Genomic DNA, 16,311 nt, shown 5'->3' with positions numbered 1-16,311 from the left:
AGAGAAAAAAGAATCTGAGGCCCAGAAGGGTTACATAGCTACCTAAGATCACACAGCAAGAAAATAGCAAAGCCAGTGTTTGAATCCAGGTCCTGTGCCTCGAAGGCTAGTGCTCTTTTCAGCACATGTGAGCACAGCCAGAGCTGGCCCTACAGCCCTGTGAGTGGCACTGCCTGGCCTTGGTGTTGGGTCCTTATGAGGCAGGTACCAAGGGCTTCCCATCTGCCTGTTCGTGGTCAATGTGAGCACGAATGGAAGGGCTGAAACCCTCAGAGGGACATCAGCAGTGTGGCACTGGGACCCTTGATTTCACTTGGCCAAAGCCAAACGTGGAACGGTTCGGGTTGGAGAGGAGGTGGCAGGTTTTGTTTTCTCTCCTGATACTGTGCTGTGAGCCTTTGAAGTGTGTCAGCACCTCATTACAATACCGGAGTCATGACTGCAAGACCCATGGACAGACGAGACCAGGAGCACAGGGCTGCACTCCTGCCAGGAGGGGTGAGCCTGGTCCTACCCCTACCCTGTGCTTGAGGAATTACTCACTGTCCCTTAAGCCCCTGGGGGTGAGGACTCCCCTCTTTCAGATGTTTCGCCCCTGCCAAATCCTTCCTATGGAATCTTCCCTCTTTCAGCTCTAAAACACCCTGTTGGGATGTGCTCTGGAACCTTAAAAGCCTTGCGACTCAAGTTCTCACGCCTCCTTCTCCCATGCGCTTCCCTGATGAAAGCTCCCCGAGCTTTGCATGAGCTCTGACCCACTGGAAAGTTATGTGAGCATCACATGAGCTGCCTTATGGGGCTTTGGGAGGCTTCAATGTAACCTGGCTAGGACACATCTAGAAAGCCACGCCCTCTCATCTCCTGAGAACCTGTCATTTAGCAAATGGACACGAGCAGACCTTCCTGAGCTGCCCCACAGAGTAAGGACATCAGACCCAGTGGAGAACAGCCACTGTCTCTATCACAAATGGAGGGGAAGGAAGCGCAGGGGGGAAACACACGGGTGAAGGCACAAAGGAAGTCTCTCTGGACAAGCTCTACCGGGGGCAGTGGTCCAGGGAGATGAAAGGCATTGGACCAGGAGTATCAGAATCTAGTTTCACCTGCAAGAGGCTTGGTGTTTGCCCTTGAACAAGAGCCCCGCATCCTCGTCCCTCACCCCCATTCCCAGCCTGGGCTTCAGTCTGTCTGAGAAATGAGGGAACAGATCAGCTAAAGCCCTTTCCAACGGTAAGAGTCTTGGACCCTGAACTCAGGCGGGTCTTAGCAACAGCATCATCAGGAGTCTGGCCACAGACGTCACTAAGTGACCAGTCGGGGCCTCTCTCCCTGCTGACTCCTCTACACTTGCTGCTCGCGGCTCCCCACCTCCCCAGACGTGTCCCTTGTGACCACTTCCCAGCATTTCTACAGCCTCTTTTTGAGCTGGGCCTGGAGAAGGCTGGAGTCCAGGGGGGTCTGGCGCACAGAGGGGGCGTGCGTGGCGGCAAAGGGGCACCAGGGAGGGGCTTGGTGGGCACTTACTGCGGGCCCCGTGAAGGGCACATGGTCACAGTTCTCTTGCCAGGACTGGTTGAGGCTCTGGGTAAACTCTTGGAAGAAAGCATGGGACTGGTTGAAAATGGAAAATCCCAGGATGTTGACGCGATCATCCACGAGGCTGTCCATCCTCTGGAGCGAAAACTCCTGAAAGACGCAGCAGTCAGAGCAGAGCAGGGTTAGGAAGGGAAGAGTGGGGTGGGCTCTGCAGGAGCACAGCTGGGCAGTGCGTTCTAGCCCCATGGACACCATTGCCAGGCGCTCTGCTAGGTGTCAGAGTCCAGAGATAACGGAGAGTTCTTCTTCGTGTAGCTCACAGTGTTGAGGTGCCAGGAGGGAGAAGAGAGAAATAAACAGAAAGATGTCTAAGAGAGGCATGTGTACGATGCTCTGGGTGGAGAGAGAAAGAAAAACACAAATGAGATTGTGGAGGCAGGACTGGGTCTGCAGAAGGTGTGACCCATGGGCTGAGTCTTGAAGGATGCCTAGGCGTTTTCTGGGTAAAAAATGTGGATGGACAAAGGCTATTCCAGACAGAAGTCACCATGGATACAAAGGCATGGAGGTGAGACAGTGCGTGGGCGCCTGCCGTGTACTTTGACAGAAGCATCGCTCCTCAAAGTGTGTCCGCAGAACACCTGCCATCAGACTCCCCCAGGTATCTGTAAAAAAAGTGATGATCCCTGCACCCCACCGAACACCAGCTGAATCTGCATCTCGGGAGCCGAGGCCCAGGAGTCTGCATTTACAGCAGGGCCCAAGGTTATATGCACACCAATGTCTGGGAGTCACTGGGTCAGCACCAGGAAGCATGTGGGTGGGGAGACAGTGAGAGATGAGGCTGGAGACGTCAGCAGGGGCCGGAGGACAGCGGCCCCGCTGCCAGGCTGGGGAGCTCGCACTTCATCCTGTAGTGATGGGACCTGAGGGCACTGTCAGCAGAGGAGTGACAAGGTCAAGTTTGCTAAGAAGGTCTGCAGGTAGGGCTGTGCCTTCATTAGTTATTACTATCGTTTACTCATTTAACACACACTTAAGTGCTTATTATGTGCCAGACACAGGCACAGAGGATGTTCTAGACACAGAAGTTGTGGACAAGAAACACATTTCCTGATGTCCAGGAACTTGCAGCTTCGGGGAAAAGACAGATTGTCAATAGACAAATAAATACATATACTGTCAGATATCTATGGGAGGTGAGGGTGGGGCTGCTACTTGAGATGAGGCAGTCAGAGAAACCCCATGTGGGGCAGTGACATTTAGAAGCTCAAAGGAATTCTCCCAGGAGGTGTGGCCCTCACCCGATCACCTGGCCGGGGCCACGTGCTCACTCAGCTAAAACCTGCAGGCGTGAGTCTCACTGAGGCCAGATAGCGTCACAGGGAGAAGAATCCCCCTCCTCAGGCAGGGCTGAGCTCAGAGCCCTGGACTCCCAAGACCCACCTGGGCCCTATACAGGGAAACCAGGCAATTCGGCTCGCCAATTCCCGCTCCCGGAATAATGCCTTCAAATGCGGGTCAGGCCATCCTCGTGCGTTGAATTCATATTCATCACACGTTCATTCCACGTGCCTCACACACAGCTCTGCGCCCGGTGGGCACGTGGTCATTAGACCCCGGGACTAAGCCATCAGCCACTAGCCTGACAGGACCGATGGCAGGGGCCTTGGGCTTACTTTGTGGCTGAACAGAAACATGACTTTCCTTCAGGAGGCCTCCTTGTCTTAAGACTCAGCTGCTCTAGGCGTCTGGCACGTCCCCGGCATCCTCCCTCACGTCCACAGCCACGGCCAAGCCCTTGGGCCGCAGGCCTGAGCTCTGCCCAGAATCCATCCTTATTAGCTGCAGCTTGCAGACTGAAGTTACAAAGATTCCTTTGGAGCCACCAACCCCTGACAGCATAGAGTGGGATGAGGATTAAGTGTATTTTGGATCCTGCCACACTCCCGGGAACACGGACGTGTCAGAGAACGTATTGATTCATAAGCTGATATTATCTCCTGTCTCCCTAATAGGGCAGCTACCCATGCGCCACGGGCTATCAGCAGACACGAGGGGACAGATGGCTAATGAGAAGAGATGCACCTGGCAAGGGGGAGGTGGCAGGGTGCAAAGCCAGGCTGCTGTCAGGCAACCGAGGGGCCTCCCCAGCTGTGGTTGATGTGGAGGGAGATGTCCCCTCTCCCTCGGCTTCCTTGTCAATGTGGGCAGCTCATCACGCCCCGCCCTATCCTCACACGCACAGCCTGGTGGAAGGAGGCCCATTTCAAGAATCCCCGACACTGTGATGTCTACAGACGCACGGTGGCAGTAGAGGGGATACGCGGTAAGGGCTTTGGTGTTCCACTCCAGGTCCCACACTATACTGAAATGGATGAACTTCAGGAAGTATGGCCTTCAGGATCTGGGCTTCAGATCCTCATTTAGTAAAGTGGGCGCAATGACAGCAACCTCAGAGATTGTTCAAGGAACAAGTAAGATGCATGCACAAGGCGTATCACATCTGGCCCAGAAGAAGCGTTCAACACGCGACAGTTACCGAAAGGCTACCGTGAGATCGCGGGCAGCTTCTGGCTCCCTGCTTCTTTAGTTCCACTTGTCTTGGAAACCTGAGTTCGGAAGGTGTTTCCTTGAAATGCACGTCACCGGCAGAGTAAGAATGAATGAACGAATTACAGACACTTAGCGACAGCCCCTCCAGAAGTTAGCCAGCCTGTCTTCCTGCCTTTTAATTCCTACCTTCTCATCCCCCAATTATATCCTATTTTCAAAGGCCCCCTTAAGATAAAAAGATCCAGGAGCTTCCTTGATAATCCATTGCATTTATAATGACCCATGGGAGAGCTTGTAAAAGGACAAGAAAGGGGTGGCGTGTTCTCTTACTGTAATTTCCCAGGACACTCCAGGCTCTATTCTTTAAGCATCCCCACAGTTAGGAAATGCTTCCTTATGTCTAAACTTACACTCTCCTGCTGCTATTGAAGACTGGTATCTAAGCAAATATGGGAAACAGCTGACCACCGCCAGTCTGTACACAAAGAAAATCTTCTAAGCTCTAGTATTTCTCAGAGTGTGTTCCTCAGGACACTGGCTTTTCCAGGAGGCGTTAACAGGCGTTTCGTGAAAACGAGGTCCCATGTTCAAATGAGGTGAGCAAACACTGCATGTTCTAGACACCTTTTCAAGATTCACAATGCACACTAGCACATTAAAGGGTTAAAGAACTCCTACAGTAAAGCAGCTTAATTTTGCTTAACTCAGAACTTTCCAAACATATTGACCATGGAACACTTTTCCGCCCCCAATCCATGAATGTCTCGCAGGAGCCTTCTACAGAATGTCCGGTGGGAAACGTTACTCTAAGCATATCCAGGGAAACATGTATCATGACTCCCAAACTAAGTGGTGGAGGCACTAAGCTGAGAGGGATATTACATAAAATTAACCAGTTTCAGGATGGGAGGGGAGTAAAGGCCCTCTGGCTCCTGTCGTCCACCATGAGCTCTGGCCAAGCCTCACTCAGGTGCCCTGTGCTCCCCCAGCCACGCTGCCCGGCTGGCTGTGACCTTAACCGAAATGACAAAGTGTTAGGAGCCCTGGGGTGGATCAGGTTCTCACGGGGACTTTGATTCTCTTCTTATAAATGTCCCGGGAAGGAAAATCTCAAGGTCCCCACTCCCAATGGCAGTGGATTCCATCATCACCGAGAGACCAGGGGAACCAGGGTGAAGAACAGAGCCAATGGCCGCCTGGTAAGGCCGAGTGGTGGCACAGAGACCAAAATCGAGTCTTCAGTTACCCCAAGAGCGCTTGCCTTTGTGACGGTGCTTGTGGCACCAACACATTTCATGCCCGTGTCCTCTTGCACCCAAGGCCTGTGTTTTCCTGAGAGCAGGGATGCGTCTGCCCCATTTTCGAACCCCACACTGCACCCAGCATAGTGCCCGATGCCTAGAAGTTGTTTGGTAAATATCGGTCAAGGCTGTTGATGGAAGACGTTTCAATGCCCTGGGGTCCTCCCCATGCCTGACTCCGCTCATGATCTTACCCCTATAGAAGGTATAAGAACATGCGCGGAACTGGTACCACCCCTTGACTGCCTTCCGGAAGTTACATTATTATGTTTTGAAAAGCAAATCCCTGACAGCTTGTTTTCTTGTCACTGGGCTTCCTCATTTAAAAAGTTTTAAATGTGCACACATTTGTGTATGTGTGAGCATACGTGAGCATGTTTGTGTGTGTGTGTGTCCTTCTGTATACAGTGATCTTCAAGGGACTGAGTAACTGCAATTAAAGGTCATGTCGTGGCCACAAGTGAACACAGGGGAGTGTTATCTGGAATGAAGGGTGTTCAGAACAGGCCTGGAAGGAACGCGGCACGCATAAAGGCTTGAGAGCCACGTGGGTGCTGCGTCTCAGCTGAGTGACCCTCACTTTCTCCAGCAGCTGTGACATTTCCAATGTCCTGGTTTGCCCACTGGCGTCCACTCACCGGTCCGTTGCAGGGACCACTCCACGGCCCTACAACCTGCTCATCCACCAGGCCAGGAGCAAGGGCAGGCTGTGAGGGGGGAGGGGGAGGGGGGAGGGTGCAAGGTCAGCCGACTTTGATCCAGACTCGGCTCCCGTGCTTGACTTTAAGGAGAAAAGCAGGAAACCAAAGCACAGGTCCAGACCATGTCCTGGGGTCAAGTCCATCTCCTAACCCTTTGCTGCCTAGGCCTGGGTCCAGGTGAAATGGGGAAGTGGGGGAAAGGCATTGTATTCTCTCCGCCCAGCAGCCCCTTCTCCCTTATTTCTTTTCCCTATTTCTAACCCACCTAGGGCATGACTATCGCCTGGGCCACTTAAGCTAGACACTTCAAAGGCAGCCTCAACCCCTGCTTCCTTTAACTGGTCAATCCTTTCCAGTCTGTCTCCTAAATGTCTCCTGAATCTGTCCCTTCCTTTCCAATCCCACCAGGTCAGGCCTGCATCATTTCTCCCTTGCAGTCGCCCATTAAGCGAACCGCCCCTCTGATCTCGGGAGACGTGGCCACTACATGGCACAACTCCCAGCTGCCATTCACATCGATGGTAATGTGAATGGTGCCCCCTGGAGTTGTACCAGGTGGTGATCTCATCAGGAGACAGCAGGATATGGTAGAAAGAGATTTCGAAATAAGACAGTCCTGGGTTCAAATCCTGTCTCGTCACATATTGGTTGGGTGATCTTGGGCAGGCCGGTAACCTCTGAATTTCGATCTGCTCACCTGTCAAATGCAGATAAGAACATCCACCTTGCAGGGCTAATTCACACATAGTGCAGTCCATCCTCCCTGCTGCCTCTTCTCCTTCCTTCTCCTGGTCTCCACACTCTAGCTGGGTCCTGACAAAGGGAACTATCTGGCCTGGGGGCTTCTCTTGCCTTCTTCTCTCCCCCCTCGCTCTGCAAGAAGCTATCCTTAGCTGCTTGTCAAGTGAGAGAAGTTTTGCTAAGCAAGTCGCCACAAGGTGCTAAATTGCTTGGTGTGGCTATTTGTGTCGAGACAGAAGCCTTGAGTTCAAGCTCCAGATCTTCCAACTATACATAACTCTAACAAAGCAGTAATTATAATAATAATAACTGAGACCATTTACTGACCACCAACTGTGTGCCTGGCAGAACTAAGCACTTCACATGCATGATGTCAAGCCATCCTTACAGCAGCCCTGTGGCGTGGGAGCTATTAGCGCCAATTTATAGCTGAAGGAGCAGAGACCTGGAGGAGTGAAGTGGCTTTCTCATAGCCACACAGCTGTAAACAGACCCAGACCCAGTGCTCTATGTGCTTGGATCACTTACTCACCACCGTGAGTGGGGCACCAAGGGGCAGAGGACACTGTGAGTTCGTGCTGATTGTGCAGTAAAAGAGCTGGAAAATAGGGTTAAATTCATTTCAGAATACACACAGCTCGGCTTTAAGAGCAGTGACTTCTTTTTTTTTTTTTTGTGGTACACGGGCCTCTCACTGTTGTGGCCTCTCCCGCTGCGGAGCACAGGCTCCGGACGCGCAGGCTCAGCAGCCATGGCTCACGGGCCCAGCCGCTCCAGCTGCTCCGTGGCATGTGGGATCTTCCCGGACCGGGGCACGAACCCGTGTCCCCTGCATGGGCAGGCGGACTCTCAACCACTGCACCACCAGGGAAGCCCATGATTGATAACTTTTAACTTTCTCACCCCGGGAGCACTGAGAACACCAAAAGATTCCAATTTCTTAAGCCATTATTAAGAAGCTGGAATGATGGAAGACATCCTCAAGACTACATCACTCCTAAACTTGAACTTCTTATTGTTCCACCCCAATCTGATCCCCTCCCTACCTGTGAATGTGACCACTATTCACCCATCATTCAGGCTAGGCTCTGGAATTCACCCTCCACTTCTCCCATTCTCACACACCTCATCTCATCCTTGTATGCACGCATGCAGTCAGTCATTGTCACTGGAAACATTTCACCTCCTTAACATCTCTTGAATTTGTCCCCTGCTCTCCATCCCTGTCGCCTCTACCTCAATTCATATCTTCACCAGTTTATTCTTGGACTGCAAACGAATTTTGGTTTCCCCTCCTCCAGTCTTGCCTTTCTCCAGGTTCCTCCTTCATGCTATAGCTGGAGAGCTCTTTCTCAACTATCCATTTGATCACCTCCACCTCCCAATGCCACTGACTGCACACAGGACAAAACCAAACTCCTGGACATAGCTGTCTTTTCACGCTATGATTCCTGTCTACCCCTCTGCTCCTTCTTCACCTTGACCTCCTCCATCATCCAAGAACTGGCCGCTGTCCTCACAGGTATACCTATCATCACTTAAAGATTTTTATCACATGAGTTTGTTCAAAGCAACTTCCCAAGGACTGGGTGCTATTGAAGGCAACTGTACTTACATTACCAGCAGCTACCCTGGTGCAGAGCTTATGGAAAGAAGTCAGGGCTGGTGACTGAATGAATTGAGGAAGGGAACACCTGTCAGGCTCTTCCTCATCTTACCGCATGGGCAGCCTGGTCCTCTCTACTTTCAAGGCTCTTTCGTATTCATTTTCCCTTGGTACCCAAGGTATGGTGGAGGCCAGGACCCAGACCCTTGTCTTATAAGTGGCCTCGTAGCCTTTCTCAGGAAAGCCCCAAAGCCACCAGGAGTCCAGAGTCTCCTGGGTACGCTCACATCCTCTCCCTCCCTCCAGGGACCTGTCTATTTATCTGCATCAAAGCCTGTGCTCTCAGCAGACTAGGTGATTGCTTTTTGTGTAATAGGTCTTTGAAGAAAGGAGCAGCTGGGAGGCTAATTCTTACCTGTCATTGAATTCCAATTAATGGGAGATCTGGCCCTAGAACTTCCGGCTCCCAGCTTTCCTGGCTCCTTCTCCCTGCGTGTCTCCTATTCATTTATCTCCATGATCTGAGCATGTACAGCCCTCACTCCCAGGAACCCTGTCCCTCCTCTGCTTTTCTTTCCCAACACGAGTCCACAAACAGGACTTCAAAAGCAGACCGTATTCTCTTGTTCAACACTCTGTTGCCTGTACCTTACTCTGCGTCTGTGCTTAGCAAGTGCTCATACATTCATTAAATGAACTCATGTTCACCAGCAAACGCCCATCAGGGTGGGACCACCTTTACCAAGGCTTCTGTCATTTGCTCCCAGGAAGAAGGAAGACAGAGGCCAGGGGGAGAACCCTGCCACCTCTCCCCCAGCAGCTCTGACTTCATTTTGTCTTTAGAAGACTTTTGCGCCGCTGGGACTAAACAAGTGGTTACTAACTATAAAGCCGAAACCTCAGTCGATCAAACTGACGTGAGCAACGGTGGAGGCTTTGTGCTCTCCCCTTGGGCTGGGGGCACCCCTGCTTTTCCGAAGGCCTGCTTCCTCTGTCAGGCATTGATTCCTCACCTCTGAGGCCCCCTGCACTCAGGATCCACTGATCAGGCCTTCTGTCTACACGTCAGATACTAAACCTCTCTCTTTCCAGGTCCCAACTCATTAGCCGTAGAGACCCAAGGCACCCCTCCCCATCCCAGCAGGGGTGCTAGGAATTGTAGAGGAAGATGAGTGACACTGTCAGTCAGCAGCCTCGGCCTCCTCCCCATTCTGCAGCAGGACCAGTGAGGGGCTCCTACAGGGGCTGGGCGTCTCGCTGCCTACGACACGCTCGAGATCACTCAGGAAGTATGTGACTGAGGCAGGACCGGGACCTGAGCCACCGGGCACTCAGACGGGTTCCCACAGCAGGAGGGAAATGTACGTAACAGGAGATTTTTCAGATCTTGGCCATTTTTGCCTCATTCTACAAAAAAACAAAAACAAACCAAAAAACCCTATCTCTGTCAAGGTACATTTCCTTAGTGGCAAGGGGAGGCAAGTCCCAAACAGTGGTGAGCACAAGTGCCAGGGGAACAGAGAGGGGTGGCCCTTCTCTCAGAATGCCTGTCTATTTTCCCAAGCTGCGAGCTCACTGCAAGCTGAGGCCTGAAAGGTGAGCGGGACTCAGCAGGTTAGGAGGTGGAGCAGCTTCTAAGACGAGAAAGGCCAGGATGCACGGAGCCCCGAGGCAGTGGCTCCGTGCAGGGCCCTGCAAGCCACCCGGTCTGGCTGGAGTGCTGGGCTACGGGGAAGGGTGCAGGTAGAGCCCAGAGGTCTGTTCAAAAGGGGTTGCTTTGGACTTTATCCTGAGGGTGATGGGGAGCTATTGCAGGGTTTTAAGCAAAAGAGAGGTATCATTAAAAGTAGTTTTAGGGTTTCCCTGGTGGCGCAGTGGTTGAGAGTCCGCCTGCCGATGCAGGGGACACGGGTTCGTGCCTCAGTCCGGGAGGATCCCACATGCCGCGGAGCGACTGGGCCCGTGAGCCATGGCCGCTGAGCCTGCGCGTCCGGAGCCTGTGCTCCGCAGCGGGAGAGGCCACAACAGTGAGAGGCCCGCGTACCGCAAAAAAAAAAAAAAAAAAAAGTCGTTTTAGAAAGATCTTAACTCTGGGCCAAGATAAAAATCCAGCTTTGAAACTCACAGGAGAGGCGTCCACCATGTGGGTGATGGCTGGAGGCTTCAGCTGGATGGGCAGGTGTCATGCTTCCCACTGGGCTATGAACGGGAGCTGTCAGCACCACAAACACAGGGCTGGGGGAGCCTCAGATGGTGATTAATTGAGAGGTTGGTGCCTTTGACTCTGAGGGAAGCCTGATGCTGGGGAGAGAGGAGCTGGATTGCTTAATAAAAACAAGAGCATTTGCTATTCCTAATGGTGCTTGTAATACAATCAACACTTATAATGTAATAATAATAATACAATTTGCCATAATGTCTTTTCTGCTCAGTTTCTTTATGCTTTCCAAACATTCACTACATCCCAAACACTCTTCTCAGCAGGGCCCAAATTCCTCAGTGCCAGGATCCCCTGAGGTAGCTGCAGCATCCCAAGGGGGCTCAGTTTCCCCTTTGCAGAGCACCAAAGGCGTCGAGGGGCATGCCCCGCCAGAGCCCCGCAGTGGGCCAGCAGAGGGAACCTGGGTCTACCATCTATACTGTCAGGGGATGTACCATTTCCTGCCCTAAGAGACTCCAGGGCCTTCCTCCTGCTTCCCTGGCTACATCTCTCCTTGTCTCTCCGTTCACCAGGTGACTGGGGGCAGGGGGAGGGAGAAAATGAAATAAACTAATTCACTTGATTAGTGCATGGAGTAGGCAGGATTCTAAGATGACTCCTGCCAGGATTCCATGCCCCCCACCCCCCCACACGCAATCCCTAGGAATGTGACTGTGATGAATTTGACTTCTGTGATTAGGTTATGCTGTATAGCACAGCTGACTTTAAAAGAGGGAGATTATCCAGGCACACTAGCCCTTTAAAAACAGTTTTCTCTGGCTGCTTGCAGAAGAAGAAGTCAAAGAGATTCAAAGTATGAGAAGGCCTAGACTAGAGGGAGATTCTCTGTTGATGAAATGGAGACATCACAGAGGGCGTCATGGCCAAGAAAGGGATGAGATGGAGGGGATGGAGGGGTCATGGGCAAGGACCGGAGAGTGAACTCTGGACGCTGAGAGTGGTCCCTAGGCAAGAGCTTGGAAGAAAACAGAGATTCCAGTCCCGCAACCAACCACAAGGATATGAATTCTGCCAACAACAGGAATGAGCCCAGATGAGGTCCCTGAGTTCCTGATGAGAACGTGGCCGGCTGACACCTACATTTCAGCCTGAGCAGAGAACCCAGCCATACGGTGCAGACATCTGACCTACAGAGCTGTGAGCCAGTCGCTGGTGAGGTTTAAGCTGCTAGCTTTGTAGTAGTCAGTTTCACAGTCATAGATAACTCAAACAGCACAGGAAAGCAATAAAGATCAGTTTGTTAAGGAAAAGATGTGGGTAGGGAGGTGAAGGGCAAATTCTCTGCTGGACCACTTGTTGATTGAATGACCTCGGATGAAGCTTTCCAATTTCTCTGGGCCTTATTTTGAGGATTTAATATCTTGAACATAAATGTCCTAGTATGGTGTGTGGCACATCGCTGGAACTTGGGGAGGGGGGTGATGATTACAGTACCAGGTTGTGGAAATGGGTAGATTTTTATGATCAGACTCTTGATTGTGGATTATTGGGAATTACTGGATCACTGGACAGAGGCAAGGCTGGGGCATCTCTCACTGAATTAATGGGACTATCCATGACAGAGGTCAAGGCAGGTCTCCCCTCTCCCAAAGCTCTATTAGGCAGAAGGCGCGAGCAGTCAGAGGGGGACGTTTCCATTATGTTTCTAGAAATACTGAGTCAGCGTAGTCCCCAGAGTCTAGTTCTTATTTCAATTTGATTTATCTCACAGGTGCAGTCTGGTGCAGCCCGTCAGCAACACACACACAGGCATGGATGTGGGAGAGCGAGAAGAGAAAGAGAGAGAGAGAGAGAGAGAGAGAGAGAGTGCATGTGTGTGTCGGGGCAGATGCAAGGAATGAGCTTCAATTCTGTTAAATGGATGATACGCAAATATCTCCAAACGTGGTTCTGGGAGTCCCGTGGGACCTGTGTTCACTGTCACACTGTTTGTCAAACACGAGTAAAGGGGCTGACAGATAATTGGTTCCTCCAACGCCAGGGTTTCTTCACCTCCACCAGGGTTTCCACACCCCCTACTGAACACTCCTTCAGTTTCTACTGATTTTCCTGGCAATATTCATTCTGCTCTCATACCCCTTGCCGCACGCCGTTAGGAATCAAGTGTATTTGGAAACTCCTGCCTCACCTTAAATAGCCAGGTCTCACTGTGAGGCCCAGGTGCCGGGCTCCTGTTCCCCAATCCAAGCCCTGGCTGGGATGCTCTCTTTAGGCCAGTGGTGCCCATCACCTTGAAGGGGAGAATGGTTGACAGCTATCCAAGTGAGCCTGGAGTGACTCTGGCATTTACGACCAGCTACCACCACAAGAAAGGTGTCAACTTAGGTTCACTTGTGACTCCCATCTTCCTTCTTCACCTGCCTTACACAGGACAGGGAAGCTGGCAATTGGCTGCCTGTGTGGAGTGATGTGAAGGCTCTGAAGGTTTCTCCCCGCCTCAAAATACCTTCTTCACTAAATCTAGTCTCCCATAGGATCCACTTCCTTGGTAAAGGCTTTGGTTAAAAAGCAAAGGTCTAAGGCATTAAGCTGTGTGTTTAGAATATCCCCCTTCCCCCCACCCAACCTAGCTAACTATTAATTCTTTAAGGCCACTGGGTGTGGCCTCGTCCAGCAAGCTTTATGTGAGCTGGCCAGGCTCACAGGTAATACTCTGTGCATATCTTCATCATTTTAACCCACTGATTTACAATCATCTGTTTGGGTTTGTCTGACCTCCTCAGAGAATGAACTTTTTCACTGTTGCCCCTGACATGCAGCCCAGTAAGTGCTCAATTGATGTTGACCAGTGAATGCATGAAATTTGGAGAGGAGACCTCTCCCCGCCACTCCTGACCACTGTGAGAGCTGAGTAAGTCACTTTGCCGCTTCAGTTGTTTTCCCTCAACTGTAAAATGACGAGATTCAGTTAGATGCTCTCAAAGATCCCTCCAAATTCAATGCTGTCATCAGCCATTCACATATTGGCACGAACTGGATTTTCAGTTTGAGGAGGCCCGTTGTCCATCAGGGCTCTGAGGAGGTGGCCTGGATGCGGGACACAGGACAGCTCCTTCTGGGCAAGAGGGTGTGAGAGGACCAGACACTCACGAGCCAGGGGTGCTGCCCACTGGGGTGGGGTGGAGGGGACTAGGACAGCAGAGGGCACTGGAGGGGCAAGCCAACCAGACAGGGACACTAGAACCCATGAAGAGGAAAGCCACCTGCTTCATGTGCCAGGAGAATCCATCCAGTCATTTACTACAGATTCATCCCATCCATAAAGTTGACAGAATTTAAGAGTTGAAAGGTCTTTGGAGATCCTTTAGTTTATCCCCAGGGGAGAAAGGTCTTGTCCAAGGTCACATGTGGTCAATTAGTGGGACAGCCAAGAATAGCCCTTGGACCTGCCAATGCCAGCTTCTAATGCTGAAAAGTCCAGCAACTTTGCAGAGCGGACGGAATGTCATCCGACGGGACCCTTCCTCTGCCGGCCCTGGCTTCCCTCTCTCCATTACACGCCCCTGCTCCAGCCATGGCAGGCACCGTGCTCTTTCTTTCTCAGGCCTACAATGCTTACCTCTGTCCACATGTCACCCTCCCACGATCCTTTCTAACCTTCCCTCAATAAACCATTCAAAGGAAGCCATATCTGCAAACCTCTCTCCCAGTTCCCAAAAAAGCACTAAATACTCCCTCCTCGGGGCTTCCACACCTTGCCTTTATAGAGCTCTTCAAGCCACATCCTACTGCTGCTTGCATTCCCAGCACACAGTAGACACGTGATAAACGTTTGCTGAATAAGTGGAGTTGACTTTAAGCATTTTCCATAGGTGAGTCACTTAATCATGACTAGCTAGCGTTTTTTTTTTTTGCGGTACGCGGGTCTCTCACTGTTGTGGCCTCTCCCGTTGCGGAGCACAGGCTCCGGACACGCAGGCTCAGTGGCCATAGTTCACAGGCCCAGCCGCTCCGCGGCATGTGGGATCTTCCCGGACCGGGGCATGAACCCGCGTCTCCTGCATCGGCAGGCGGATTCTCAACCACTGCGCCACCAGGGAAGCCCGCTAATCATTTTTAATCCCATAACTTGGGCCAAGGGACTGCCAACTGTCAGCCAGTTTCCCCAAATGCAAATTCAGAAAATAAGTTTCAGTCAATGCTTCCTGAATCTTTTTCCAATTCTCCCTGCCATTTCCCCTGAAAACATCCCCCTCTACCAACAGCCTAGTTCAGACAACAGACACAGGAGGGTTGGCAGCCAGAGAGCACAATTCTGGAGTAATAACTTCTCCTTAAGATGCTGTTGTACCCATGTACGCCCAGGAGACATCCGTCACTGCCAGATATGCCACCTCTCCGGGTTTGCATTTGGTTGCAGGGGTACCTGGGAAGCTCAGACAGAAACATGGGGAGCTTTCACTCCATTACTCTTTTCCTAGTTGCACTAAAAACATATTCATTCACCAAAGTGTACTGTATTATGCAGAGTGGTTCTCTTAAAAGGCACAATAAAGGTGAAATATGTAGATAGTCTTAATAATTTTACAATAAACTACACTTTAGAACAAATTGCTCTGGCACTGGAAAGTTGTCCGACTGATGGATTGTAGCTGTTGGCTAGCTGTATGTGTGTAGGGGTGTGTGTGTGTGTGTGTGTGTGTGTGTGTGTGTGTGTGTGTGTGTGTGTGTGTGTGTGTGTGTGTGTGTGTGGGGTATGCTTTCAGTAAAAGACCGCAAGATATGAAAGACGCTCACGTACCGTGGGAACTGTAGTTCTAACTACAATTAGGCGAGAGACCAATTATGAAATGTTTCTGATAACAACTTTGGCGTTTTGGAAAGCTAGAGGCAGTAAACCAGGACACCAAGGTCTAAGCATGAACATACTCAACAGGGAAGTGGGAAAGAGGGGAGAAAAGGGAGTAATGTTTACCAGCAGCCCACTGAGGATTAGAAACCTTCCATGTTCCTCACAAAGTGATGTTATAGGAATTACCATCCCCATTTTACAAAAGGGAAAACTGAGACTCCAGTAGGTTAACGTGCCATGTGTGCATCTCACGTATGGCAGGGCCCAGATTCAAACTCAAGTCCTCTCTGATCTGAGTCCCCGGCTGCCTCCTTTAAGCCATGTTTCCATCCTCTGTGTCAACACAGCCATGAGGCTCAACAAACCTCATGCGTCAAGTCATGGGGACAGCGGAGAGGACTAGATAATTTCATAATGACCTTGAAAACCTGAAGTAGAGGTTTTGTTTCAAAGACCCTTGGGCTCTGGCTCCATGAGTCTGGTGCCAGGTGCTGGCTTGAAGAGGCCACTTGACCCAGGCTGACCCAGGCATGGTGTGGCCAGTAAAGAAAGTATGGTCAGTCTTGGTGCCAACCCTGGGCCTCAGGTTTCGACACCTCCCTCACTCATCAGAACCCCCTGAAACCCTGTATCTTAGATCCTGAATGAAACCGCCCTTCCCGGTCTTGCACATACTTAACTTCAAATCTGTCCAGCCCAGAATGGAGGAAGGGCATTCCAGACCGAGTAGTTACCATGTGGGCTATGAAAATGCCAAGGCATCCTCAGGAAAGGGGGGGCCGGGCCCAGCTCCTCCTGCCTAAGCTGTGGAACTTTGTGCTCATGGGCTTAGTTGGGATGAGCTAATTCCTACTGGA

The 16,311-nt window shown here is 51.3% G+C and overlaps 1 protein-coding gene across 7 annotated transcripts in view; it reads right to left on the bottom strand.

Annotated features, from left to right (window-relative positions):
• GRIK4 (glutamate ionotropic receptor kainate type subunit 4) overlaps positions 1–16,311 on the bottom strand; it is a 446,784-nt gene that overhangs the window by 111,990 nt on the left and 318,483 nt on the right. For all 7 annotated transcript variants that reach the window (XR_009564976.1, XM_060304197.1, XM_060304199.1 and 4 more), the window contains one exon: positions 1,525–1,686. Coding sequence is in view for 6 of the 7 variants with exons in the window: in XM_060304197.1 (XP_060160180.1) it covers positions 1,525–1,686 (162 nt within the window). In the remaining variant the exon portion in view is untranslated. The remainder of the gene's footprint in view (positions 1–1,524; positions 1,687–16,311) is intronic.

This window comes from Globicephala melas, chromosome 8, assembly GCF_963455315.2.
Source record: "Globicephala melas chromosome 8, mGloMel1.2, whole genome shotgun sequence".
Taxonomy (NCBI): domain Eukaryota; kingdom Metazoa; phylum Chordata; class Mammalia; order Artiodactyla; family Delphinidae; genus Globicephala; species Globicephala melas.
This window is presented reverse-complemented; position numbering and strand designations above follow the sequence as displayed.